General features: G+C 38.2%; 5 protein-coding genes and 1 non-coding gene across 6 annotated transcripts; 3 read left to right on the forward strand and 3 right to left on the reverse strand.

Moving 5' to 3' along the window:
- The first annotated feature begins 659 nt into the window (after positions 1-659).
- LOC149384385 (PHD finger protein At1g33420-like) lies at positions 660-5724 on the forward strand. The gene is made up of 6 exons (XM_089629321.1): positions 660-893; positions 2176-2617; positions 2993-3119; positions 3529-3744; positions 3870-4493; positions 4594-5724. Exons 2-6 carry the CDS (start codon positions 2293-2295, stop codon positions 5417-5419), a joined length of 2118 nt encoding a protein of 705 aa, XP_089485447.1. The 5' UTR covers positions 660-893; positions 2176-2292; the 3' UTR covers positions 5420-5724.
- Positions 5725-6046: 322 nt separating this feature from the next.
- On the forward strand, positions 6047-6117 carry TRNAG-GCC (transfer RNA glycine (anticodon GCC)). The gene has a single exon. It is a non-coding gene; the product is annotated as a tRNA-Gly (tRNA).
- Positions 6118-9232: 3115 nt separating this feature from the next.
- Positions 9233-15379, reverse strand: TOC64-III (translocon at the outer membrane of chloroplasts 64-III). The gene is made up of 12 exons (XM_089629020.1): positions 15035-15379; positions 14311-14463; positions 13662-13786; positions 12826-12951; positions 11991-12173; positions 11466-11610; positions 11038-11206; positions 10608-10943; positions 10392-10519; positions 10253-10304; positions 9814-9883; positions 9233-9667 (listed from the first exon to the last, which is right to left on the reverse strand). Exons 1-12 carry the CDS (start codon positions 15235-15237, stop codon positions 9585-9587), a joined length of 1773 nt encoding a protein of 590 aa, XP_089485146.1. The 5' UTR covers positions 15238-15379; the 3' UTR covers positions 9233-9584.
- Positions 15380-17450: 2071 nt separating this feature from the next.
- On the forward strand, positions 17451-17876 carry LOC149384388 (BTB/POZ domain-containing protein At3g05675-like). The gene has a single exon (XM_089628030.1). The coding sequence runs from the start codon at positions 17472-17474 to the stop codon at positions 17874-17876; it is 405 nt and encodes a 134-aa protein (XP_089484156.1). The 5' UTR covers positions 17451-17471.
- Positions 17877-18496: 620 nt separating this feature from the next.
- On the reverse strand, positions 18497-21333 carry LOC149384389 (nuclear localized protein). The gene is made up of 7 exons (XM_089628031.1): positions 20990-21333; positions 20813-20895; positions 20389-20451; positions 20183-20284; positions 19960-20025; positions 19118-19193; positions 18497-19005 (listed from the first exon to the last, which is right to left on the reverse strand). The coding sequence occupies exons 1-7, from the start codon at positions 21267-21269 to the stop codon at positions 18497-18499; spliced, it is 1179 nt and encodes a 392-aa protein (XP_089484157.1). The 5' UTR covers positions 21270-21333.
- Positions 21334-21982: 649 nt separating this feature from the next.
- Positions 21983-27026, reverse strand: LOC149384390 (disease resistance-like protein DSC1). The gene is made up of 5 exons (XM_089628032.1): positions 26526-27026; positions 24590-25694; positions 24174-24479; positions 23089-23871; positions 21983-22705 (listed from the first exon to the last, which is right to left on the reverse strand). The coding sequence occupies exons 1-5, from the start codon at positions 26999-27001 to the stop codon at positions 22184-22186; spliced, it is 3192 nt and encodes a 1063-aa protein (XP_089484158.1). The 5' UTR covers positions 27002-27026; the 3' UTR covers positions 21983-22183.
- Between the last annotated feature and the right edge of the window lie 832 nt (positions 27027-27858).

The raw sequence follows: 27858 nt of genomic DNA on the forward strand, positions 1-27858 counted from the left end.
TCGAAGTTACGGGGTCATTTTGCCGAGTTCATTGGATATTGTTATCTTATCAAAAGATTGATTGATCGAATTTCATCATAATTTGAATTAAAAAAGTGAGTTTATTTATTTATTTTCATATATTCTTTTGCGTAAGATTATTAAAGAAATTGAAAAATTAGACAAGTTTCATTGTGCTTCTCAATAATATTCAAGATGTATATTTTTTTTTTCAAAATTGAAAAATACAAAACATTTGTTTTTAAATAACAACGTTTAAATGTAGTGTTTGGACTTTGAAAACGAAAAAGAGACAAAAAAAAAAAAAAATGATAGATGTTTAAAATAAAAATGAGGGAAGTTGAGGATAAAAACTATCATGATTAAGTATTTTGTTAAAAATTACAAAAAAAAGAGTAGGAGTCTATTTTTTTTTTTTTTTTTTTCCTTTTGATATGTTTTCGAGTCGTAGGCAAACTTATAGTTTAGTTTAGTTTTTTTCTTTATATAAACGACAAACTCTATGTTGTGGAGGGTAATTAATTATTTTATTTTTTATGGAAGGGACGAAGGTTAATGAAATTTCTCATTTACGATGCCAACACAACTTAATTTAATTTTACCATTTCAAACCTGCCCCTCTAAATTCCTCAAAAAAAAAAAAAAAAAAACCTGCCCCTCTAAATTAACAGATCGAATCCCTAGTTTGGTGGGTGGAGATAGTCAATACGCTCGTTTTGGCATCCACATTTATTCATTGCCATTTTTACCCTTTTGGCGTTTGCTAAAGCGACCACTCGTGCCCTAAAATTATCTCACCCGCCCTCTCCGCCGTCTCGTAGTCTCCTCCGACGCTCCGCCGCCACAGATCTGGCTGTTCGTTCTCCTAATTATGGTGATTTCTCTTCGTTGAGGTCGGTCAGAATTTTAATTTCATTTTCCCTTAAAAATAATGATTCAGTGATTTTTTTCTCCGATTTGTATGAATGTGCATAAAGATTGCGATTACTGGCTTGGTTTTTATTTTTTCGGTTATAGATTTGCGAATCTATGATGTGACATGCGATTATGGAGAGGGAAAAAACGATTAGGGTTTTTTTTTTTAGTTTGGCTGTATTTCAAAATTGATAGTTCAGCTCAGTTAGTTTGTTAATATGTTCTAACTTCGACGTATTTTTACAGTACTGATTCGTGGAATGATTAGGTTGGATTTTGAGATTTTGCTGTATTTTATTATTTTTCTTATGTTCTATGGTTTTTCCCAAAACGAATAAAGATAAAAGCTAGAATTAGGATTACATTGTAATGTTAAAAAAATGCGACTGATCACCGATTTTGGTTATTTATTTTTTTATTTTTTTGCTGAATCTGAAGCATGAACACATAGATTGTTCGATGTTTGTATGCCTTTTCTTTTCCTTTATAGGTCTGAAAACTACATGAATAAATGCATGATATTCTTAGTTAATTAGATACGCGTTTGAGTGAATGAGTGAGTAGCAGCTAACCTATATGATCTTCCAGTTTTTTTTATACCGTGCTGTCATCTCGATAATAGGGTGTTGTTTTAATTGGATGTAAAGCTATAAGATATGCATGGGAGGGAATGAGTTGCAGTTTTAGATCTAGTGTAGATTGGGACATTCTTGTATGGCTGATACAAGTAAACTTAGATGGCTTTGGTGGTCTTTGCATCATAAGAACGCTTTCAAATGTGATGTTCATGCTATATATTTTTTAAATTTATAGGTTGCAATTTGATGTGATTGAAATGATGTTGAACAAAGGGACTTTAACTATTTCTTAGGTGTTGACGTAGGATGTTACTTTGAGCTCAAAATATAGAGATATTCATTGCTTCTTCTTCGATAATAACATATTTGGATAAGCATGAAAAGTGACGTTGATGTAATATGTCCACACTTGTCTAATAGGACAAGTGATCATTTTTATGTTGTTACGATGTAATTTTTTTTATTTGCCCATGCTGCTTGTAGTATAATGTTGTTTTTAATATGGGTAAGTCGCTGGCTTTGGCTATAGCTACTCACAATGAACTAATTTTTGAAACTTAGGTTACAAAATATTTAGTTTCTTGATATTTGGACTATTTGATGTGTTGGTTAGGCTGCAGTTTAAGCAAACATAATTCTGGGTTTGATTATATGGTTCTTATGAAACTTATGGCATGTACAGGTAAAAATTGAAACATCTATTCCCGCCCGCCAAATTGTTGCATTGTCGTCGAATATCAGTCGATCACTCCAAGGAGAATATCAGATTTGATATTTTTTTTGCCTCACGCCTCCGGTCATGGTCGTCAATGCACGCCCTCTGAAGCGCATGAAGAGCCGTGTCACGGCCGATCTTTATGACTTCCTCAGTTTTCCGTCACCGACGCAGTTTCCAGGAGCCTTCAGGACGAATATTAGAGGCTTTCTGGCGAAGCACGCGATGATGCCACCACCGTCATCACTGTTCCCTCACCTGATGACATGGCAAATCCAGTTCAGGGTGGGCGACGAGAATGCCTCTGAATCTCCCGACTCTCCTCCGCCAACGGTGGTCTGCCTTGACATTATCGAGGAGGATGTCGCCAGATCTAGGTCTATATATTGTGATCAATGTCGAGTTGTTGGTGAGTTTATTAACTTTTTAGAAGCTCTCTCCTGTTTACTCACATACAATTTAGAATTCACTCGGCCTCTTTCGAATTTAAGTGTCAGGTTGACTTGGTTTCCCAAGCTTTATAACTTGTTGAATGTCGTAAATAGAACATCTTTATGAATTCATTCTGGCTTGATTTTTTTTTTTTTTGGGTGTGGGGCGGGTAATTTACAAGTCTTTTATGTTTTCTCTCCACAAAGTCCTGCGTATTTAGTTGATAAGAAACTTTTTTCTTGAATTCTTTTCAATTTTGGAACTTAAAACAGGGCTAGCCTACCAAGCACAGAATAAATAATATTGGTAATTTGTTAGTCAGTAAATGAAGAAATTTGGTAAATGTAAATAGGATGGAGTGGGCACCCAGTATGTGGGAAGCGATACCATTTCATTATAAAGGCAGATGGTCATTCCATTGGCGGCTACCATAAACCTTGTATCTGCTGTGGTGATGTCCTTCATTTGTCCGAGTCCAAGTGAGTCACCATGCTCTCCTTTATATAGTTGGAATCAATTTTTATTTTTATTTTTTTTAAACATCCTGAGAAGTAAAGGAAGATTTGCTTTTATTTATTAACTGTATATTGGTTACGTTTGGAATCGTCGAGCTAGAGTTTTGAGAAAGGTTTTCCAGTAAAAAAAATAAAATAGAAGATTATTAACGGTATTATTTTCAATTCATTATGACTGGATAGCTAATGAAGTATTTGTTCAATATTTTTTCAATGATTGGATCACCTTCATTCCAAAAAAAAAAACTTTAAATTATGATGCGGTGCGGACTAATTGATATATGTGCTTTTTTACAGTACTTTTTAAATCATAATTCTTTCATGTTTCTTTTTAGAGAGTATTATAACAGTAAGTGATGCAACTTCATTTCAGGTGCAAATCATGCAACCTTGAAACGAATACAGACGATGTTGAAGACTGGGTGTATAAGCAGTTGGAGAATACAACACATCTTCTCCATGGTGTAATTCATTCCAACGGATATGGACACCTTCTTCGGGTCAATGGCCGCGAAGGGGGATCTAGGATTCTTTCTGGGCGCCTCATCATGGACTTCTGGGACCGCCTTTGTAAAGCACTTGGAGCCAGGTTTGGTTTCTTATTATGTTGCCCTGTGTTTTCCTCAATCTCGCTTTGATCTAAGCGTGTTGAAATGATGTATATGTTCGTTTCGTGTACGTATCTTGCTGAATTCCCATTCCATGCTTTGTCAGGAAAGTGAGTGTGATGGACGTTTCGATAAAGTACGGATTGGAATACCGACTACTTCATTCCATTACTAAAGGCCATCCCTGGTACGGTGATTGGGGTTATGAATTTGGTGCCGGTAGCTTCGCTCTAACTGGTGATGCGTACGAAAGGTCAATTGAAAGCCTCTCGAACCTGCCTCTGTCCATCTTTCTCTCTCAAGAAGAGCAGAAAACCCATACTCCTCTCTCCAATATCATCTCAAATTACCAATCCCTGTCAGAAAACAAACTTGTGAATGTCAGAGACCTTTTCTGTTTCGTTCTGGATCTGCTACATGACATTCGCAAGAAGACTTCCTCGGGCAATGTCGCCGTCGACAGCAAGATCCAACAAGCTGACCTTTCTGGGAAGCTGTGTTTATGGGCACGAAGGGACGTCGAGCGAGCCACAGAATCCATGCTCAGAGTGCTGCGTGCGGTTTCTGGGTCCAACTGGGTTAGCCGGCGTTCCCTTAAAGGCGCTGTCTACAAGTCCGCGGGTCCGGAGCTGCTTGATCATTGCCTTCAGGAACTCGGAGGGAAAATGGCATCGAACGGGACTGTTGTCAATGCAAGATTAAATCTCGAAACAAATGCTTTCGAGTACCGGTTAGTCCCCCACTTGCACAATCACGAGTTGAGGTCAACTTTTTTTTTTTTGTATTTTTCTATAATGTAAATGTGTATCTGCTCTCTATGTCTCGATCAGACTGGAGGCCCGGGTTCTCGATCCGGAATGCGTTCCTGCTTGCGACGAGCCTCGGAGCTCCGCAATCCCGTCGGAAGAAATCCTCGTCCAAGACCTGAGACACTTGTACGACCGAATCCTCCACCCGCGAACCATGGAGGACTACGAACCGAACGCGACTCGGAGCCTCGCAGCGAGCTCGGCCGGAAAACTCCTGGACTGCAAGCAGTTCGTGAAGAACTACGAGCCCGAAAAGGCGTCGTTTACTAACAACAACGCCGCTCCAACGTGGCTGCTCTCGTGCGAAGCCGAGCTCGTGGACGAGGTCGAGGAAACCTCCACGAAGCCGCCGCCGGAGCTGGTGGTCCTCCCGCGCTCGGCCACGGTCGCCGACGTCAAGCTCGAAGCCTCGAAGGCGTTCCAAGACGTGTACGTCGTGTTCAGGAGATTCCGGGCGGACGAGCTGCCCGACCACGAAGGCGGAGACGACTCGGTCAGGGTCGAGTCCCTGTGGGGCCCGCCGGCGGCGGCGGCGGGCCCGGTGGCGGTGCGGGTCCGGGGGCGGTGCCACGTGAAGCACGGGCTGAGCAGGTTCAGGATGGAGCGGGGCGTGGAGAGGTGGACGGTGGAGTGTGTGTGCGGGGCCCGCGACGACGACGGGGAGAGGATGTCGGCGTGCGATGTGTGCAGCGTTTGGCACCACACGCGGTGCTCCGGGATTCCCGACTCCGAGGCCGTTCCGGCGAGGTTTGTCTGTCACCGCTGCAGGACCGCCTGCAAGGACGACGGGGTGGCTAAAGATGGCTTGGTCAAGGGTTTGACCGCCGCTGAAAGAATGATTGACTGACAGACTAGTCTTTTCTCTTTTGATAGTTTTTTTGTTCATGCTTTTGACTCTTTCTGGTCCTGAAGAAGAAGAAGAAGAAGATGAATTGGGTACTCGTAAACTTGTTTTTGCTGTTGTACATAATAAAAGGGCAAAAGTTGTGTTAACTTGTTTTCTCTGGGGTTCTTGTTTGTGCTGTGTATATTATGTACTGGACTGATTTCAGTATTCGTTTCTGCTAACTGAATGTAACATGGAAAGGAGTAGAAAATTTACACCAATGGTCGTCTGTTTATCAATTCACACTAGAATTGATAGCTTTGGTATACGGTCTTTGGTGAATTTGTCACAATGAATGGATTTATAGATATATATATAAGTTTTTCAAGAGCTGAAGACAAAAAAATATTTGAACTAATATAGAATTTCGACGCACAAAAGGAATGAGTAAAGCCTTGCACGATATGCACTTGTAATTCTTCATTTTAGTTTCTAATCCATATTGTTGCAAATAAACCTTGGTTCATATATTCTAATTTTACATTGCTTGCTTATTCGCATCAAGTAGAAATTGATCAGGAAAGCATTTAAACATGGTCTCCATGGTATTTTGAACAATATATTTTGAGCAGAATCTTCAGCAAGAACGCACCAGTGGTCTAGTGGTAGAATAGTACCCTGCCACGGTACAGACCCGGGTTCGATTCCCGGCTGGTGCAATATTTGTTTTTTCTATTTTTTGTTTTGTTTTAGAATTACAAACTAACGTAAAGATAATTAGAAGATTTAATGAACATTTATATATTAGTTTATGATTATAATAGCAACTTTGGGAATATAAAAACTATGAGTAAAAAAAGACTTTTTTTTACTTGTTTTTTTTTTTAAGGTCAGGACTTCCTAATTTAATTCAATTGATGTAACTATCATTATACTTTTATTGATTCTCTAATTATTTTTGTAAAACCATACATAAAACCCTAAGTTCTCTCTATCTCTCTCTCTCTCTCTCTCTCTCTCTCTCTCTCTCTCTCTCTTCGTTTCTCAGTCCTTTGTTTCCCTCATCTCTCTCTCTCACATCACCATTGTCCCTCGTCTCTCTCACTTCGCTGCCGTCCCGTGAAAATGTGAAATAGTGTTCCGTCTCACTTTCTAGGCGTTGTGACAATAGTGCTCCATCTCACTTCCACGGCAAGCACAAGTTAACTTCACAGACCAAACGAAAATGATCTCTGACTTTGCTTTTTATGACCATTAAGTAATTTTATTTGAGGATTAAACCCACGATCACGACCTCCACTTTGGAGGTAGTGTGGAATTACCAACTAGGCTATGCTAGGAATTAAGTGACCATTAAGTAAATAACAAAAATAAATACAAAAGCAAATAAAATGATATTTCATTAAGAGTATTTTTGTACTAACACATATAAAGAAGTCGTACTTTTGAATTAATTTTAAGTTATTGGATTTTGGTATTAAAATATGGAGAAAATAATAGTTTAGGAATAATCCCCAAAAAAATGCGAGCGTGAGAGAGAGATTGACCCATGGGTTGGGTGCCCGCCTCCCTCGCACTCGCACTCACACTCACACTCACTCAAACAAAAAACGTTGAACAAAAGTTAAAAAAATGAGTTATGAATATAAAAATTGTTTTCCTAAACTTATAAAATTCTAAACTAATAATTTAAGTTTAGCTTTTTTAGATGTTAAATATCATTTTATTTACGAGGAAAAGCTAATTTTGACAAATCGATCAATTTATTCATTAAAAACACTAATTTATTAACTTAAATGCTACTCAACGACCAATTGCGAAAATAAAAACAAAGATAGAAGATAAAATTAAGGGAAAATATCCACAGTACCCCTCGTATTTAATCGAAATGCGAGATTTATTCTTTGAATTTTAAAAATATCATATATCTCCCCCCAGTTTAATATAAATGATATACATATCCCCTAAAAATACCTAATATCTCAAATACCACTATTTTCGTTTATTTAAAAAAAAAAATTTAACTCCCAAAAATGCCTTTAATGAAATAACTTTTTTTTTATTTTTTATTTTATGTATAAAAAAAAATCAAATCAAATTGTGTTATTATAATAGTTAATAACATTAGTTAAAGATTTCTGTTATAAAAAGAGGTTTTAATTTTTGTTTTAATAAAATAGTAAACAAGTATTTGAAGAGATTTGTAAACAATTAGCCTTCTTATAGAGGTGGCTTTTAAATTATAGCCAAACTATCTATTTATTTAGGCAAATAGCCCATATTTTTCATTCTTCCAAAATTACCCTTCATTCGATCAATTTCACGGCGATTTTTTCTTCCAGAGCACGGCACGAGAAGAGAATAGGTGATTTGCATCTCACGGCAGCGATTTCTAGATTCTTCGGATTTGCGTTTCCTATTTCTTCTACAGGTTTGAATTAGCTTTTTTTAATTGATTCCATGATTATACAATTAGGATCATCGATTTGGCTTTGTTGGAATATATTTTTAGGATCATCGATTTGTAGATTTTCATATATTTTTCTTATATTGTTCAGAATCGACTTCGTTGGAATATATATTCTGTGTGTCTATATTTGAATCATGGAATTGGCCAAATCTGAGACAGGTATGTTGGTTTTTTCAATGGTAAATATTATTTACTATCGAACGGCGATTTGTAAATATTATTTACTATCGAACGGCGATTTGTAAATAATATTTACTTATCATTTTTATGAATAATCTAACCCAAAATCGTTCGGAGATGACGTCTAGGAGTTCCCCGACCTGTTCTCCGTCTGCGAGGTCCGCGGCGGCGATGCGGAGGCTGGCGGCGGCGTCGGAGCTGCAGAGGCGCGCGGGGGAGTCCGGTCGGGTGGAGTTCCCGGAGAGTTTGATGTTTGGGCCGGCGAAGAAAGAGGTGGTGGAGTGGGTCGGGGCCCGGCGGAGAGGTGGGTCGGGGCCCGGCGGAGAGGAGGCTCGGGGAGGCGATCCTCCCGGGGAAAGGCTTGGTCGAGGCCGTAGTGCGGTGGTCCACGGCGAAGCTGATCGAGACCTAGATCGCTGGCATCAAGGCTCCGATCCCCGTCGTCGTGGTCGTAATGGATTAACGCGATCCTCCCCTGTTCTGCTTCCACAACCCTGGCTCCGATCTTCAGCTCCTCCGTCACATTCCAAGCGTTCAGCGGCTGCTCCGCCGCGATCGGCCACGCCAGAATCGGCACCGTATTTCGCTTTGGCGGCGGTGGTGGTGAAGCTTGCGTAAAATCGTTACTTGTTTGGTGAGATTGATTGGACGAGAAATTCAATGGAGCGAATTCAAAGGAGGTTTGAGTTTGCTCTATGACTACAGGCTTCGTTGGATTGTTTGGTGAAAGGATTGGAATTTTGGCGGTGTATTATTTGAACGAAGGGTAGTATTGGAATATTATAATGTTTGGTTGTGAATTGGACTAGTTACTTAAATTTTGTGATAGTTGGGCTAGAATTTTAAAAGTGGTAGTCAATTTGGACTAGATACCTAGCAGTCTCTTATTTTATTAAATGCATTTTGGAGAGTTAAACCTTTTTTTTTTTTTTTGTAAAAGATAAACAGAAAAGGTAATATTTTGCAATATAACATATTTTCAAGAGAAATATTTGTCATGTATATATTAAATTGAGAGGAGATTTCTGATATTTTTAAAAACTAAGAATAGGAATACGGTTGATATTCACATAAAAATTAAAAACTATAAGTTTTCATTATTACCAACTCACGGATCTTTACCCTCTGCTTCAACCTTCTATATGTAACAAAAACCAAGTAGGAATCGGATAACTGCTAGGACACAATATGACACTGCTTTATTGATGCTCGAACAAAGATCAAAACTTTTTCAAAAACAGAAGAGGAAGAATAACCACCCGAAATCTATACCCAAAAACGCTAGCAAAACAAAACTGGACTAAAATATAACATAGTGCCAAGCAGTAACAACCTTCAGTATTTTTTTACCCCTGGGAGCCTCTTAATAATATACAAGGACAAAACTTTAAACCTTGCTTAGGGAAGCACATTCCCTTCTGATCCGTAATGATCTCCACATAGTTGACAGCCTTCAACTTAATCTCAAAGGGTCTTTCCACGGTTAGCACCATGAAATCATTCCCTTGAGGAAGTACTTGCACTTAATCACAGCACTTACTGAAATAGCTTCCTTAATCTATCGGCGGACAGCGACGCTCTTTTGTTCGTCGGCTCGAGAACGAGTGCATATTGGAAGTCTGCAAGGTTAAAAGTTCAAAGCAAGCCATTTAAATTCGGAGGGTGCTCATGGAGAGACTCATTCTCAATGGAACCCAAGCTGTGAATTGAGAAAACAACTTTCTGCTCTAGTTCCAACAGATAAACAAAGGAAAGGAAAGCTCACCGTCAATTGCCCCCTTGTAATAGCCAAGCATCTCTCTTGCTGTGCCTCTTCGCAAGTAGGATTTTACATTCTGTAGACCCGAAAATTTCAACTTTATTTGTAAGCAATATACTTTATTCGAGGAATGAGATTGAATTACACTTTGTTACAGTATATTTGTATGGCTTCAACATGCAAGTGATTTTGGTTCCTAAAACCATCAATGACTAAAAGATTAACATGACTAAATCAACATATTAAAACAGTCATGATGAAGCAGACTATAAACCTTTATCGTATTTACCATAAACAAAGACTAAAACGAAAGGAGAAGTGGCAATGCAGTTTCCCAAGGTGTTCAACTCTATTATGAAAGCCGATTTCCGAAAAAAGCATAAGCAAGGATGGGAAAAAACATAAACATATGTCGCATTTAAAAGGGTTGAACTTCATCTGTTACCTTTTTATCTAAGCTGATAGCCTTGGTACAGTCTGCCTCTGCTTGAACAAAACTACACCAAAAAAGAAAACACATTTAAGAACACAATGCTTATATTCTGTCCAATTCCGCATCTGAGTCTCCAGAGGCAAAGCATTACCTCCCGATTTCAAGATAAGCTGCGGCTCTGTTACTGTAATATGTAGCATTATTGCCGCAAAGTTTGATAGCTTCGGTATAGAAACCTATGGCTTTCTGCCACTGTTTCTCTTTGTACGCTTGATTTCCCTGATTACCAAACACAAAATTCAACGCCAAGATCTAAAAAAAAAAAACTGATCAATGATAAATATTTACATCACTAATTCAGTCTTGCCTTTTCCTTGGCCATTTCAGCTGACTCTTCTATGGTGACAGTACTTTTCGATCCTTTAGGCTTGGAAGCAAGATCGGCTTTCTCTTGTAAAGTCACATATAAGGACTGTAGCGTATCAAGTAAAAACCGGTCGCCCCCGTGTCTGGCAATGAAGGAAACTGCTAAAGGGCATTTGTCATGAAGCCCTAGAGGAATTGTGACCTGACAACAGCCTGATATACTGGCAATACTTGATAGACTGAATGCCCGGTTCTGAAACTCCGTAGAGTAAATCTCCTTTGAGCCCAACTTGGGAGGAGGATAAGCAACTGTTGGTATCACCAAAATTCCATCATCCTATACAACAGTAAAAGAAAAATCAATGCTCAAGAATGCCCATTCAAAATTGTAATTTAAAATAGTTGCAAATTACACAATAAGGAATTATTACCCTTAGTAGAGAATTGAGGGCCACACGCAACTCGGTCCTGATTGATTTACAGTTTTCAATCTCTCTCTCTGTTTCATCCACCATTTCATGGCGGGCTGAGGATACAGCCGGCTCTGTAGCAGGGTTCACTGAGTTCAACCATTCCTCGTGATTTTGTCTAAACTCGTGTCTGAATAAGAGCAAGGAAAATTTCAAAATCTTTATTACTAACAGGCCAAACTGTGCGAATAATTATGCGTAAAAAAATTGTGAACCACATGAAGAAAATAGATATTCAAAATAAAGTGCGACGATAGCAAGTGTGAGAATTTAAGTGAAAAATTTAATCACTGGTCACAAGCTGCTAATTCAGCATAAAAACAAGGCAAATTTGCGTTCTGGAAGATAATATATAATACCATTTCCATCTTTTAAAGAAAAAAGCTTACTTTTGAAGAAACTGCATGACATTTGCAAGCGACTGAAGCAACGAAGTTTTCAACTGTCCATTTGTTTTCTTGCTCTCAAACAGCTTCAAGCTTGGAACTTTAGAACTTAGATAAGCTTCAAGATTTTCGTGTTTTAACACTTGTCCTGGGTAGTGTTGATGAGAAACGGTAAGAAATAGTTCAGATTGAAGGTAAACACTAATCTATAACAATTCTAACAAAATATCCAGAAACAAAATTACATTCAGATCTTTTGCAGTAACAATTTTCCTTCTCTGCCTTCCAAGAGGGGAGGGTTTTAAATAAAATTCGGGTTTCTTTTAAAAAAAAAAAAATTAACGTCTATTTCAGGTTTCAGAATCCTTACAAATATTTTGAAAAAGTAAAGTGATATATCTTGATAGTGTTGGCAATAATAAATAATACAATAGATTTGATGAAGCTAAAAATAAAACAACGCAGCACAACATTCAAAATTACACCATAAAAAATGATATGCTTATGCATGCAAGTAATATAACTTACTTCCAAAAGTTTTCTCAGTAGATTTAATCACAACTTGAACAATCCTCTCAGCAGGAAGATTTCCTAGGTGAAAGCAATCATCAGCTATTACGACTTGTCTAGGACTGCGCTGAGCAGCATACGGTAGTTGTAACAGCACATGTCCAACACGTCGAAGTATAGTATGATCTTTGGCAAACCATCCTGAGGAAGAAAATTTTTCATAATAAGGGAACAGCGTATGGATAAAAAAAATTGCAGATAAACCAAGCCAATAATGACCTCATAAATTGCAGATAGACGTAATGACATTACAATCATACATCTAAATACAAACAAAAGTAATATAATATATGAAAGAGGTGTAGCACGATCCTTTGAAAATGTTGCAAAAGTAGTCTATCTCGAACACAAAATAACCAGCCCACTACGTATCAACTTTAAGTCCACAAGTCAAAATGCAAGGCTAGTTCAAAGACAGTTTAGAAGTTAAATACAAAAGTAATTCATGCATTCCATAACGACTTGGGGAAAAGCAAATGAAAAAAATAACATCCAAGGAACCGATTATACAGATTAACAAATTAGCACCAAAAAATAGAAAAACTGGTTGTAAGTATATATTCCATGTTTTACATGCCAAGATATTCGAATTCTAGCAGCACGTGAAGATACGAAATTGATAAAACTAAACGGAATGCCTTACATGCCAAGACATTAAAATTCTTTCGATATCTGAAGATAAGGATATAGTCGGAAAACACTTTTGATGAATAGACAAACAGAAAAATCAACTCTGACATTTTGAGCTACATCTATATCAACATAAATCTACATGTGTATACATAGTACATACCAACAGTATCAAGACTTGCCGAAACAGGTATGATTCCCACATGAGACACAGCTCCATGAGATGGTCGGAATCCTAATACACCGCAATATGCAGCAGGTATTCTGACGCCGCCAACAGTATCAATACCTGCAATATTGGGTTAGTAAGGATCCGAAACAATTACAGAGCAATCTAATTCAGCTGCGGAAAAGAGAGAAAAATGTTGTCTTTGTTTACAATAATTTCTAATGCCACACTTCAGATTCCAAACTGAAATCCTCACAGTAGAAGATCGTGAAGATGATGCTTTTTTCTTTTATTTTTTTTTTCATTTTACACTGCTAATACAGTAAGATAATAGAACGCTGTGATGCAGTAGTAGACTCACAGAACATGAGTATAATATTTATAAGATTAATATGATTAAGCTCACTGCTATATTGGATTATTTTATCCATTTTTTAGGATATTTGAAATGGATGATATTTATCTTTATATAAATCTAGTTATAGCTACCTTGCAGAATTACAAAAGCATATGCATAATTGTAGTTTGATTGACTAACAATAATATGATCGATTTTTTTTTTTAAATCTCGATGTATCTATTATCCCTCTTCCATCTCTCTCAGCATGACGTATAGCAGTGTTCTACGTAAATGTTCATCTTAATGATCTTCTATGACCTTCTTTATTCCCTTTTACTAACATCAAAACAAAAAACTAGACCTTGTTTTGCAAGCTTTATCAGACTATAATTTTCAGAAAACTCAGAGGAGAGGTATAGAGTTCAACTGAAAAAGATGACCTGAAGTACAATTGAAACTGCAAAAATGATCAAGGAAAAAAAAAACTAACCTAATGAAAAATCAACAAGCTTTGCAGCTACAGCCACAGCAGCTCCACTGGATGATCCTCCTGGTATTCTTTCTGGCACTGAGGGATTGGTGGGGTTGTCATAATGCTTGTTCTCTCCGCTTATACTGAAAACAAGAAATCCAAAAGAATTGATATGAGTTTTGTCAATCGCCAAAGTTTGAGCATTAGAAAGTACACATCGGTAAAAGCAGAAAATTTAGAATATACTAGATACAGTTTCTTCGAGAAATAGTTAAAAAATAAAAATAAAAAAACTAGCAAAATAAGTATAAAATGAAAAGAAGTCCACAACCTTCAGCATCTAAAATTCAAAATGTATAATCTGGCTAATTCATGAATATTATTCCCTCCTCTTATATGGAAAAAAAAAAAGAAAAAAAAAAAAGAAGTAAAGCTATACAAGTTAAATTGCCATATTTTCAGCGTCAGAAAGTAGACATCTGGGAAAACGAGAAATTCAGAAGTTCCGACTCTTACAAGATATAGTTTCCACTAAAACTAGAAAGTCTACCATTGCTCGAAGAAAATTTAAAAAACATAACCATAAAAAATTACATCTTTGTTTAATTGAAGCTAAAGAAAAGACTGACTTTCACAATGTTCAGCGTTGAAAAATCAAAGTATATACCCGTAGGCTAATTCATCGATGACCGTTTTACCAATGCACGTAGCTCCTCCATCAACGAGAGTGGAAACCACTGGACATGTTCCTGAAGCTGCTTCATGAGTTCTCACCCAGTCTGGATGACCAAACCCAGTCACATGCCCGTCAATATCAAATCTGGAAATTTATAAATTTATAACTTCTCAGCCCAAGTCAAAACAATTACCACAGCCCATATTTGAACAAAACAAAGACGCATTCACATTCACTTCATTTAGGGATTTAACACAATAAAAATTCAAAACCAAGAGATTTCTAATGCAATACTTTCCCCATAAATTACAATAAACCATAATCGAATCAAAGCCAGAGACTTTTGAATCTTCGCCATCTCAGGGTAGCCTTTTTTCTCACACGTCCAGGTTTGTTTTATGTTAGACAACATTAAGTCCATGTTGTGAAGAAGCAGAAACTACATATAATCCGTACGCAAATACCTGTCCTAAAATAATAATAATAATAATAATAATAATAATGATAAAAGGAAAAATCTTGTGTTCGTTAAACATGTATCATACAGAGATAATAAAAATAAACAAGTGTCAACCTTATTCCTCAATTCCTAATCACCATCCTCACACTAAAACACCAAACACAAGAATGTCTCACTGACGCTGAAAGCTCAAGAACAATAAAAGCAAACCATAAGCTGAAATACTCCGGCGAAACAAACGGAAAAGAGGCGTACACGTCGGAGACGGCGAAGGAGAGGCCGGTGAGAGGATGAGGAGCCTTGGGAGGAGCGGGCTGTGGAGGAGGAAGAAGCTGAAGCCTCTCGACGAAAGCTCCGAAGTCTTCTCTAATGGCTTTCTTGAGCTTCCTCGTCGCGAAAAAAATCCCGGCCAGTCCAAGCCCCAACAGCACCCACAGATTGGCCGACTGAGACGCCATGGTCGCTCGCTGTGGTCGTAAACCCTAGACCGAGAAAATCGCGAATGGTTTTTAGATAGAGATAGAGATAGAGATAGAGCATAAACCGAGAGAAGTGTGTTTGAAGAGAATAGGCTTTTGCATTTAGCGGTTTTACATATTCTCTCTCCGATTCCCAATTTATTTTGCTATAATACATGTACACCAATTGGTCATTACCATAGTAATGTTATTTTCATTCATTGCAGTTTGACATTTCTTCATTAATATTAAACAATTATATTTTATTTTTTTGGAAAAGCAGTGCAAAATCACACGAATTCTGATACACACTCTATCATCTCTATTTAAGTTTTTTTTAGTGTATTTAAGTTCACTATCACAAAGTCTAATAAACAAAATTAAGAGACGCGCATAGCCGTAATATCTTTCCTTTTCTCATCATGGATTTGTTTTCAACCTTACAAGAAATGACCATTTAAAATTAATTGCTAAGTAAATTAATTATTTTCCTGCTGTTTATAAAAATATCGTCATTTTATTTATCTCTCACGTTTCTTGCTTGCTTTCTTATTCACTCAATCTAAATAAATTACAAGTCACGAGTCAACCAACTGTTATACCACAAACTTGTTTTACGTCTTAAATTCTAAAAAAATGTGATTATGTAAAATTGGTGACGTCCTCTCCAAAATAAATCTTATACAAGCATGGATATATAAATGGGAGCTTGATCAAACTAGCCAATCAGAAACATAAATTTAAAGTAGCCAAAATTTAATTTATTTTGTAAAATAGCCAATAAACATATTAACCAATTTGATCAGACCAAAAAAAAAACATTTCACTAAAATGATGGGTTACCAAATATAAAACAGGAGTTCGTCCCTATACATCGGTATGTACTAGCTCGAGCTTTTCCACTTCCAACTATCTGCTTGTATTTGAGAAGATATCTCGTTTCTATTTCCCGAGAATGCAATTATCGCATGTATGATGTTTCACTATCTTCAGCTCTAGGATCATGCCGTCTTTCACCACCATCTTCATCCCCTTCTCGCTCATGTGCTCGAGCCTGCAGTGCCATAACTCGGTCTTATCGGTGTTGTCGATCACAACAACCATGTCTGTGTCCGACTTCTGACCTCGAGCTACAACCATACCTCCCTTCGTCACCTTTCACGAGCTACTCCCAAAAATCGTGGTGTGACCGTCACTATCGAGCTGACCTACCGAGATCAGGTTCTTCATCAACGCCGCCGTAATCAACGGCCTTTACTATTATCACCAACATGACACGTCATCATCATCATCAACACTCTCCACTGCCTTCGACGCTTCGGCTATTTCTTACAACTACCTCACTTTTGATCACACTTCCGATTCTACCCTCTACGATAATAATCTCCAGCCTTACTCCACTATTATCAATAACCAAGCCGCCGTGCTTTTCAGCGACGACAATGCTTCTATAATGTGTGTATGTATGTATATATATATATATATATATATATATATATATATATATATACATTATAGAAGCATTGTCCTATATATAGCTATCTTTGCATTTTAAACCTTTTGAAATTATTTGTTTTATAGTTAAATTAATACTTCAACTCATTTTATAATTTATTTATTATAATAACCAAAAATTGATCCTCTATAATTAACATTCAACTAAAATTTTACATAAAAGATAAATTGTGATTTATTTTTATATTTAATTTTTTTACTCCTCTAATTTTAAAAGTAATTTTTGTCTTCTATTTTTTTTTTCTTTACACTTGTCTTGGCCCTCATAAGATATCTGGCTCCTCGCAGATCAAAACATCAACATTAGAGGACACACCATGATTGTACACAACACATATTAAAGCCAAAAAGAAGAGTAACAATTCTATGGCATTGACTGGTAAGTCCCGAATAATGGATGATCTCAGAGCTGATATTGCTGCAAACTTTAGCAAGAATAGTTAATTAACAATTGTAGTATATCGAATATTTCATTAATATTTTATTTCGCCATTTCAATATTCTGTTGGGTGAAGCGGCTATATAGCCAAATAGAACTTGAACTTTTGCAAAATAGCCATAGTTTGTCAACTATAAGCAAACTAGCCAACTTAATCTAGGTAGGATTAAATTTAATCCTAACGAACTATAAAGACAGAATGTAAGGTTTATGATGGCTGGATTAAAATTAATCGAGGCAGGATTAAATTTAATGACAATCTGGAAATTATAAATGAGAGATGGCGATCGGGAACGGGTCCGCGATCCTGCCCGCGAAGATATGGCTTCCCTTTGTCAGAGCCGCGAGGCCTCTGATCGAAGATTCCCTCTCCGATGACGGCGATGATGACGAGGCGGGTCTCGGGGCCCACCGAGTCGAAGCCGAGGTATGGCAGTCTCTGGAGTCGGCGTTCGTGGCGGTGATTCTGACGCTGCCGTCGAGCGATCAAGCCGAGATCCTGACGGCGTACGGCGAGCTGATTTCTATCGGAGGACTCAACTCAGAGGTCAACAAGAAGCTGAGCGCAGCGATCTCGGCGATCCTCAATTCCAAGCTCTCAGTTCCCAAATCACGATACTTTCTCAAGTTCCATGATTCCAAGGCGAGCCTCTCTCGAAAAAAAAAAATTCTCTGTTTTGTATAGTGATATGTTGTCGATAGTTCTCTTTTCCTTATCGTTGCTTTCGAGGTCTGGTGTTTCCGATCTGTGACTTTTTTTTTTTTTATGGATAGTTACATTATAGTAGTATTCATCGAGGCAGGTTTGAGAGATGGCTATTTTACCAAACAAATGAAACTATGGCTATTTTGCAAAAGCCATAGTTTGGGATTGGCTAATTCATACAATTTTTCCTATTCTGTTTCAAATATTTCTCCTATATTTATCTGTAAATATTAAGTCATGTATAAATAAATTTGAACTTTTGGTTCATCAAATAATCCAGTTATGACTAGAAAGAAATATAACTTGGTAACACATAAATGTAAACAACTATTAATTATAGATAATAATAAAAAAAAAAATCTATGTTTGTGATCATGTCAATTATCTTGTTTTTGGGTAATATTTCAAACAAACTGTAGTAATATTTTGCATCTCCCATGTACCCGAGGCTCTCTACAACCGTCTTGCAGTAAAAAAAAAAAAAAAAAAAAAAAAAAAAATCTATAAGGAACTGTACACTCACCAAATCAATGCCAATTCCTTTCATTATTCTTATCATTGATCCAAACAGCTTGGCAAGAGTGAGTCGGGTCGTCACATCAGTCATCAAACCATACACCCAGCTGATCGAGCTGTTCCTCTGTCCACTCGGCGACAGCTGTACTTGCAACTAGCGGCTCCTGCGTATTTTTGTTTCCTATTTCGGTCATGATTTCATCGTTGATGGCAACACCGACAACATTCGAGGCCACATTAGCGGCTCGGACACTGTGCGACAAGCTATCTCCGTTGCCCGATTCGAAGAAGTCGGGCTGTTTGTCTATCGAAATTGTGTGGTCCTTATCGGTGTTATATTTCGTAACTCCAACATTGTCAATATCGTCAGCGATAGCCTGATTTGTGAATAGGGATTCCTTATCTGACGCACCCGGGTTTTTGCGATTCTCACTGCTCAGACAGCTTGTCCCCGATTCCGATCTCGAGTCTGTTGCTTTGTTGCTGTACACAGTCCCTCTCAACTCGGGATCTTTTCTAAGATTGTTAATGATTCCTTGAATTCTTTCTTGTGATCCGACAATATTTGGACTATTTGACGTTTTTCTGCTCTCTGCAGAGGAAAGCAAATTTAAGGAAATAGTAGAATTATTATTCAATTGAATACTCTGAAAAGGTATTGTGGCAAACGAAAACTCTCTATATTGCCAAAGGGAAATAATCACCAGGATCATGAGTACCGTATCTGACCGAAGGCAAATAATTCTGTTCCAATGGAGGGCCACTATCTTTGGAAATGATCTGCAAGTAAACGTTACCATAATGAAGTCCTTGGTAAATATGCGGAAGCACATATCATTTCCCAGGGATTTAAGTTTCGATAACAGTTAGTGATGAACATTTAGCAAAATACAAATCTAGTATGTTATCACAAACAATATCTTCAAAAGGGTATGCAACGAGCCCTATGGAACCAGTTATGTCCAGAGCACTAGAAACAATGAAACAAACCTCATAAATCTATTGATACAATGGTATGGAATACAAGATACCCGCACCATCACAAAAGGTTAATCCTTGCAAAGTTACGAATCCATTTCCTCCTAAACGAATTCTCTACTCATTAATATTTACTATCCAACCCCTCATTCCTTTACTATTTATGACCATCTGGCACGTGCCTAGTATCTATCACAGTTATATGGAGGTGAGTTCACTTTTTAGATTAACGTGACAACTCTTTACACAGAAAACACATCAAGGACCGAGAGGAGTGAGTAGTATTTTTAGAAAAAGAGTTATATATGAAAAGAAAATGGAAGGGCCGTGTGATTTAATTCAGTGTGACATGATGGATGATTACCAGTATATAGAGCTAGCAAATTCTCGAACTTCCCAATATTTAGCACAGGTTATTATAAATTTATCTAGTGAAGCAGATAAGTTAAAAGTGAAACGAGCTAATATCGGAGGTTTCAAGCTGAAAACCCAAGTAAAAATGTATGTTATCATCAGTCAACGCTGTCGATCGAATCAGAATTTAAATAATAGTTTTGTATATGCATACCTTGATCACATTGCTCAAGGTTATATTAAGATAATATGCAGACGATGAAGGAGCAAACACAGCAACCTGGAGAACAAAATTTTATCAACTTTCTCAACAGGTTTCGTGACAAAAATCATTTATCGTTAATTCGTTATATCAATCATGCTTAAAAAAGTAATCAGAAAAGAATCTAAATAGTTGATATTCGCCAGAAAAAAAGTTGCAGTGTAGAAATATATACCTTCTTGAGTATCAAAACAGAACCAACCGATATGTTTTTCCCGTGCTCCTCCTCGGAAAGAACTTTTCGGTGTAAACTGGCACAGATTGTGCCGGTAGGATCCTAAAATTGTACATTGGGCCACAGCCATGTCACATTATATTAATGAGCAATCAGAAAAGGATTTTTGTCAAACAAATCTGAGTATCACAGTACAACAACCTTACCTTTAGAGTTAACATCAAATCGCCAAGACCAGTTCGAGTACACGACTTTACAATTGCAACAACCTAAGAGGATAACAAAAGAAAATAATAGAATGAACAAATTACAACCCCTAAAATTAAACAGAAGTTTCTGTAATTCTTAGCTTTAATGCCAACTAATAGATTGCCATTAGTTAGGTCTTTCGGGTTTTCCAGTTTTGATTCCATAATTTTTCAAAAACCCAACAATTTTTCAAAGATTTTGTTAGTCCTACGGAGTTATGGAGACAATTCAGTCCTTGAGCTAAATGCAAACACGAAGCAGTGATTTACATTTTTCAATATTACTTTTATGTATCCAGCAAGTAATAAATTCTAGGTTTTACAACAATTTTAATCAACCGAACACGATCTCTCACACAGTTCTAAACAAAACCAAACATACCAGATCAACTCTATCCCTGCGAATCCCATTCTTGATCGAAATCAAAGGAGTTCGATGAACTTCACGGTCAAATTCAACAAAACCTAGCGCCCCCCACAAAAAAACATTCATCAATACGAATTCAGAATCTCAAACAAATACTTCAATTCCATTGACAAAAAACAAAAAACTGCATACGATGCGACCGAAGAAAGTCCACAGCGAAAAGCCATGGATCGGCGGAGAAATCGTCGTCGGCGCAAAGACCATCGCCGTCGATAGCTCTCCTTATGTACTCCTGAGTGGGGAGGGGATCGCCGGCTAGGTCACGGCGGTGCATGGCGGACTGCACGGCGGCGGCGGGGCCGGGAAGGAGAGGTTGGCTATGGCGGCGCTTGCAAGGCCGGAGAAATGGGAGGTCGGAGTCGTCTACGTCTAGGGCTTCCCAGGGCTCTGAGTCTTGCTTTTCGTCTACCATTTTGCGTTTCTGAGAGTAGAAAGGTACGGAAAATGGGAAAAGCGCGGGAATTCGAAGAGAGAGAGACTGTGACGGGGCTGAATGGACATTTCGAGCTTTTTTTAAGAGTAAATTTGGGAAAAAGGACAAAAATAATGATTTTTAGTTAAGAAAATAAAAAGATCGATTTTTTTTTTTAATATATATAATTAAGATAAATTTTATTTGACTATTTATGCAGCATAATAATCATTTTTATTTATGAAGACGATAAATATGAAGCATTAGAGATGACATACGAGTATGGGTCTGGTCGGGTCCACTTATTCTGTTTTTCGGACCCGATTTATAAATAGACTCGTTATCCGGTTTTTAGAGTTTGCCGGTTAAACGGGTAAAAAAGTGTCGAACCTGTTACCCGTTTAAAGTTTATCGTTTAAAGTTTTTATAACGAGTGATCGGATACAGAACCACATAAACTCAAGGATGATTGTTTATAAATTGAAAAATATTATTTTCGTGATAAAAAATTTTAGATAAGGTATTTTTGCGATAAAGTTCTGAAAATGCACCATCATATGCAATTTATACAATTAAATATCATACAACATAAATTAGATATGTCTCTACTAAGAAAAATATCCATCGAAATTTTAGGACTTTAATATCATAATTTTGCAGTTTGTTTATCTTTTAAATTAATAAAGTCTTCACATATCGCCCAAAACCCCAACATATCGAACCACCTATGAACCAATCAGTAATATTGAATTCTATTGCATTCTTCATTGAAGCTCTACTATCAATTTTTTTTTTTCCCTCCGTAGTATTCGCATTAAAAAAAAAAAAGATACGTGAATACGCCAAAGTATGCATTTCCGTACTTGTACTATATGAATTGCTGTAGAGGAATTATATGTAATATACTATATGAATCAAACAGAACCGTTGACAGCATTATAGCCCAAGTTTGGGTCCACTGTTAAGTTCGACATCTGAAATTCCTCCGCATCGTGGCGATAAAGCAAGCGGACCCCACATTTTCTGACTCGGCTCTTTGTGTCGTTCGAGCCAAAACCTCTTCTCGCTCCTCCGTTGAGGACTTCAAACGACACTTGCAATGCACCGGAAACGTCGCTGCAGTCCGTATCATCGAGCGATTGCATAACGACGTGACCAGAGCCGTTGACCGAGCTCATGTTAAAAGGCCGATGTGACTTGGACATAGTTTCTCCGCGCTCGGTCGTGAAACGCGATTCCCACGCGAGGCTCGCTCGTGCGTGACTAGAATTTGGGCTGAATGAAATGAGAGCACACACCGCGAAGCCTGTGAAATCGGGGTTGTACCAACCCGGAAGTAGCTTCACTGTCACTGAAGATCCGTCGCCTTGATGGCAAAACCACTCCGATATTTCTTCCCCTGGAGAGCAAATGCCGATTCTGGGAACACGGCTCACCTGTCGTAAAAAACAAATAAATAAAAGGATTATCATAACTTATTCTAAAGATAAGATAACAGAATTTTCAGTATATTATATAGTTTTTGTGCTCTAGTCAAGGATTCTAGTTTTATGCTATTTTTGCACTCTGCTCTAATAAACCAACATAGTGCTATTCATCATCTCAAATTTTAAAGAAAATTTGAGATTTTTTACTTTTAGAACAATATTTTGACACCTCGTTGGAATGAGTTACTCGTGTGATGTAAATTTTGCATTTTGTACGATTTTAGCATTCAAGTGGAGATGCTAAAGGATAAACAAAAAAAGTTAAAAATCAATGTTATTCCACTTATAAAACAGCATTAGTGATGCTCTGATTTCAAAACTCAGATTAATACCTTTAATGGTTCTGATGAAACCGGTACAACGTTCCCAGCGAAAACTCGGGTCTGAAACTCAGTCACTGTGTTGGTGCGATCAAGCTTAAAACAGTCAGAAAAGTCAAACTCTTGTTCGACACGGTTGACTTGAGGACCTTCTGCGAATGCAATCGATGGATTCGAAAGCCTCTCTAGTGACTTACAACCTCTTGCATCGAGACGCTTTATCGAGAACGGAAGTTTCGGGAGGATTTTGAGTTTGGGACAGCCATTTAAATTCACTGATACGAGAGACCGCATATTGAAGATCGTGTCTGGAAGTTTCTCGAGATTTTGACAGTGCTGTAGGCTAAGAGTTTTAAGGCCGGTCAGATTCTCAATAGATGGGTGTAATTCTGTTATCCCCGTCACATCAAGCAAGAGCTCTTCTAAACACTCCATAGGCTCCAAAATCTCAGGGAAGTGCTCCAACTTCGAGCTCGTTTCCATTGCGAGAATTTTCAGAGACTTGAGCTTGCAAATGGTAGTTGGAAGGGTTTTAAGCCAATAGCAACTGTCTAAACACAATATCGTGACATGAACGAGACACTCAATTGAAGCGGGAACTTCCTCTATTTTTGTCCGAGTCATGCGCAAATACTTTATGCTGCTTGGATTTGGAAGCAATGGAAATTTGTCGATGCTCGAGCAGAAGCTGAGATCCAAATCTTCGAGGTCTGATGCGCGAGAGAGATCCAGAAGTTGATTCAGGCCTCGCAAGCATTGAGATCCAAAACTTTCAAGTTTCGCAAATCCGGTATGAAAAGAGAAATGCAATTTACATTACTTTTTTTTTTGTTGATGTGATTCATGATTAGTCAGGCAGTATAAATGACGAGAACTAAAGCCTTTACTTAGGCCCATTAACTTTTTTTTTTCATTTCATCTCCTTGAGCTCTTGATTTTTGCACCTTAACCTTACATTGACAAAGTTTTTGAAAAATTTGTGTTGGGAACTAATAACTAAGTTAAAAATATGTAACTAAGTGATATCAAAGATGCAAGAAAAACAAAAAAGCAAAAGTTCAGGGACCCCATAGTGCTATAAAACCTAGAAATAATACCTTGTGTTTGCTGCTCCATATTTGTTCAAGTTTTCTACCACGGATGGCTAACTCGCAGAGCTTCTTGGGATTGAAGCTTTGTGGAAAGGATTTTAACGGGCAGTAATTCCACCGGAAATATCTCAGAGTAGCGGGAAGAAAACCAAGATCTTCACTGAACAAAAGTTTGCTTCCATCCAAAGGATCAATATCGAGAAACCAAAGATTGCGCATTTCTTTAAACACCAGAGAGCTTATGCTCAATGGATCTGATATTTCAGATGGTGACATACACTTCAAGAGAACTCCCTGAATTTCTTTCGTTCCCTGATCATAAACCAGAGCAAAAAAAGTTATATATATGATCACTTATTAATTCACGACGCTAAAATTTCATGATGCAGGGAAAAAATTTCATGATCATAAGCGTGACTTACTCGATCCTCTTCAAAGACATCGCAAATATGCGATGTAGACCACAACCGAGAGCGCTCTCCCGGATCAATTGATTGTTGAGAAACAATTTCTTGGCCCATTTCTTGGATCAAATCATGCATCGAGATCTCACCACGGTTACTCACAGTTATGAGAGCCCTATCGATGAGAACACTGATTCCCATGACCACTCCTGGATATCTGTACCCGAGTATCGTCTGTGTAGAATTTCTGTCTCTGCCTTTAAAGAAGCAGGCGATATCGAGAAACATGTCCCTGTGGTTCTGACTCAGTCCCTCGTAGCTCACTCTCAATATGTCTTGGACTTCTTGGTTTGGCGTTGAGTCAAGTAACTCCATTTCGCTTTCCCATTCTTCGATGCCCTTTGAATACAAGTACAAACCAAAAACCGTGAGAGCCAACGGATTGCCTTTGGCGTACTTCTTGACCATTGTCTTCGCCAACTCTGAGTACCCCTCGGCCGGAGATTCTTCTCCTTTTTTGCCGAAAGCTTTCGAGAGGAAGAGCCGAAGAGCATCGCCGGAACTCAGTTCCTCGACTTCACATATCTCGTCGGCTGCAATATTCCTGAGCACTTGCGAATCTCTGCTCGTCACAATGATTATACTACCTGGACCGAACCATGAACGATCTTTGGCCAGATAGTCTAACTGCTTTACGTTATCGACGTTGTCGAGGACTAAAAGCACGTTCGCGTGACTGAGTCTATCCTTTTCGAAACCGGTGACACGACCCAAGTCCTTTTCGTTCAACAGCTCCGAAAAAACTCTCGTTTGCAATTCCGAGGGTCGCTGCTTCTTCACTTCCTCACTGACGTTTTCGAGGAAAGAGGAACCGGAGAATCGAGAAGAGTGTTTCTCAAACAAGGCACGGGCAAGCGTCGTCTTTCCAATGCCGCCCATTCCCCAAATTCCGACAACACGAGTGTCTTCGTTGGTCGGTCGGCCGATACATAACGCCGACTCAATCTTCAGCATATTGTTTTCAACTCCAATCAGATCCCTCATATAATCACTAGAAGATATACGCTCTTGTAGTTTCTCTGTGACGAATTTCACAATATCTTTGACCAAGTCAGATTCGGACCTGATAAATGTAAATTAACCATAACGTAGTAAGGAAATATGATAGAAAATCATGACAGTTATAAATAAGTTCTGACACTCTCAGCGGCCCTTATAACTAAGTTTCAAAGTTTTCACGACCAAAGGACGGACCTACGTGGGCTGAATAAGCATAATATCTGGGTGTGGAGATGGGAGAGATTTATTTAGTCTTTTATAGCTCTATGCAAACCGGAGATAGATGTCCAGCGTGGGATCTTTCTTCAACTTTCTTTAGTGTTTTGAAAGAGGTTTCCAGTTTCTCAGATTGTAAGTTTATTTGAATTTCTAGTGATTATGTAAGTTTATTTGGAGTCCCCTGACTTTCCCAGGTGGTCTCCAAATAAACTTAGCTGTAATGTTGCTTCGAATGGTGTGGAAAGTTCTGAGCTTTAAACTCCAGGTTGAAGAAGAAGGCTTCTCTCGTTTCTGGAGGAGATTTCCCAGACTGATCATGTGTTCTTTATATCACGAGTGCACTGGTTCTGTAATTATCTGTCTTGCTAATTCGACCCCTAATATATATTATGTTTCTTTTATAACAAATCACAGACTATATTATGCTTCGAAAGGTGTGGAAAGTTCTGAGCTTTAAACTCCAGGTTGAAGAAGAAGCCTTCTCTCATTTCTGGAGGAGATTTACCAGACTGATCATGTGTTCTTTATATCACGAGTGCACTGGTTCTGTAATTATCTATCTTGCTAATTCGACCAATGATATATATTATGTTTCTCTTATAACAAACCACAGACCATAATAAAAAATAATCACTCCAAGAGCCACTTAAAGTTTATGGGAACGGAAGCAATTTACCTCGCCTCTGCAGAATCCCAGCCGGCTAAATCCGCGGTGGTTGTCAGAGATTTTCGCCACTGGTCCAACTTTTCCGGCTCGTTTGCGAAGCGTATTTCGTGTCGTAAAAACGCATCTGCGAAGCTTCCCAGTTGGTGGCGTATATTCTTGGGGTCCACGTTGTAGAAAACCGCCAAAACAAGCTGTCCTCTCGTTTCCTTGCAGTGGACGATATGGTTGAGCTCGTCCAGACACCACCGAGAACTGGCATAGTTCTCCGAGAACACGATTAGCGAGATCGCCGACGACTCAATCGCTCCCAAAAGCACAGGAGAGATTTCGTCTCCTTTCTGGAGGTCAACGGAGTCTATGAAGGCCTCGATTCTCTTGTCGCACAGAGCGTTGTAAAGAACGCTGGTGAAGCCTTTGCGTGTGTCCTTCCCTCTGAAACTGATGAACACGTGGTACTTTTGCACAGAGCTACTCGAAGAAGCCATACTTAAACGTTGAATAATATTCTTCACTGATACCAAAGGTTTTCGCTGAATATGGCCTAAAGATCATTAAAAAAAAAAACTTAGATTGTGACTTTATGTGAGGCTAGCGACAAACCATATAGATATTGACTTTTTTATGTACACAGAAAAACACAAAAACAAACACAAGCAGGTTGGGCTATTTATTGATATCGATCACACCCTGTGTACACTCTTATTTTGGCTGGTTTTGTAGGTCGCCGTGTTTGAGGACTATTTAGTTTCCCATTGGTGTACACAACGGAATATTCCGGTATCAAATTTGTTTTATTTGATGTTGCTTCTTATTTAAACCTATTAGTTTCTTCATTATTTGTAACAGTTCAAAGGGTTGAAGGGAGATAGTGCATCAAGCTGTTCGCAAGGGCCAACTTGACCCTCTTCCCCTGGGATCCCAGATGAGGGAACTCTCGAAATCTTCCTTCTTTGCCTTCAATTACATCTGAAAAAGACTTGTAAACCTTATTATGACCGTCTCTCATTGGTTGTCCGCGGATTCCATTATCAAAAAGTGTATCCACGGCTTCTTGTACCAATTTTTCTTGACACATTACTAATTCCCCTGAGGGCACACAAGAAAAGAAGCGAATAAAAATGCAAGTGAAAGATGGGACAAAAATTAATGCTCTTACCCATTTGGGTCTCTTGCTCACTTTGGGGCATCGGAGAAGATGTGACTAACAAAACCATGAGCTTCCAAGCACAAAAAATTAGATACAAGAAAGATGTCTTGTATATACAAAGATGTAATAATTGTAGCTTTATATTTTATACAAAGCCTTATAGGAAAGAATGAAAATAACAACTTTCAGAGCGTT

Source organism: Urtica dioica, chromosome 10, assembly GCF_054948205.1.
Source record: "Urtica dioica subsp. dioica isolate 48M chromosome 10, U.dioica_male_clone48M_v1_H2, whole genome shotgun sequence".
Classification (NCBI taxonomy): Eukaryota; Viridiplantae; Streptophyta; class Magnoliopsida; order Rosales; family Urticaceae; genus Urtica; species Urtica dioica.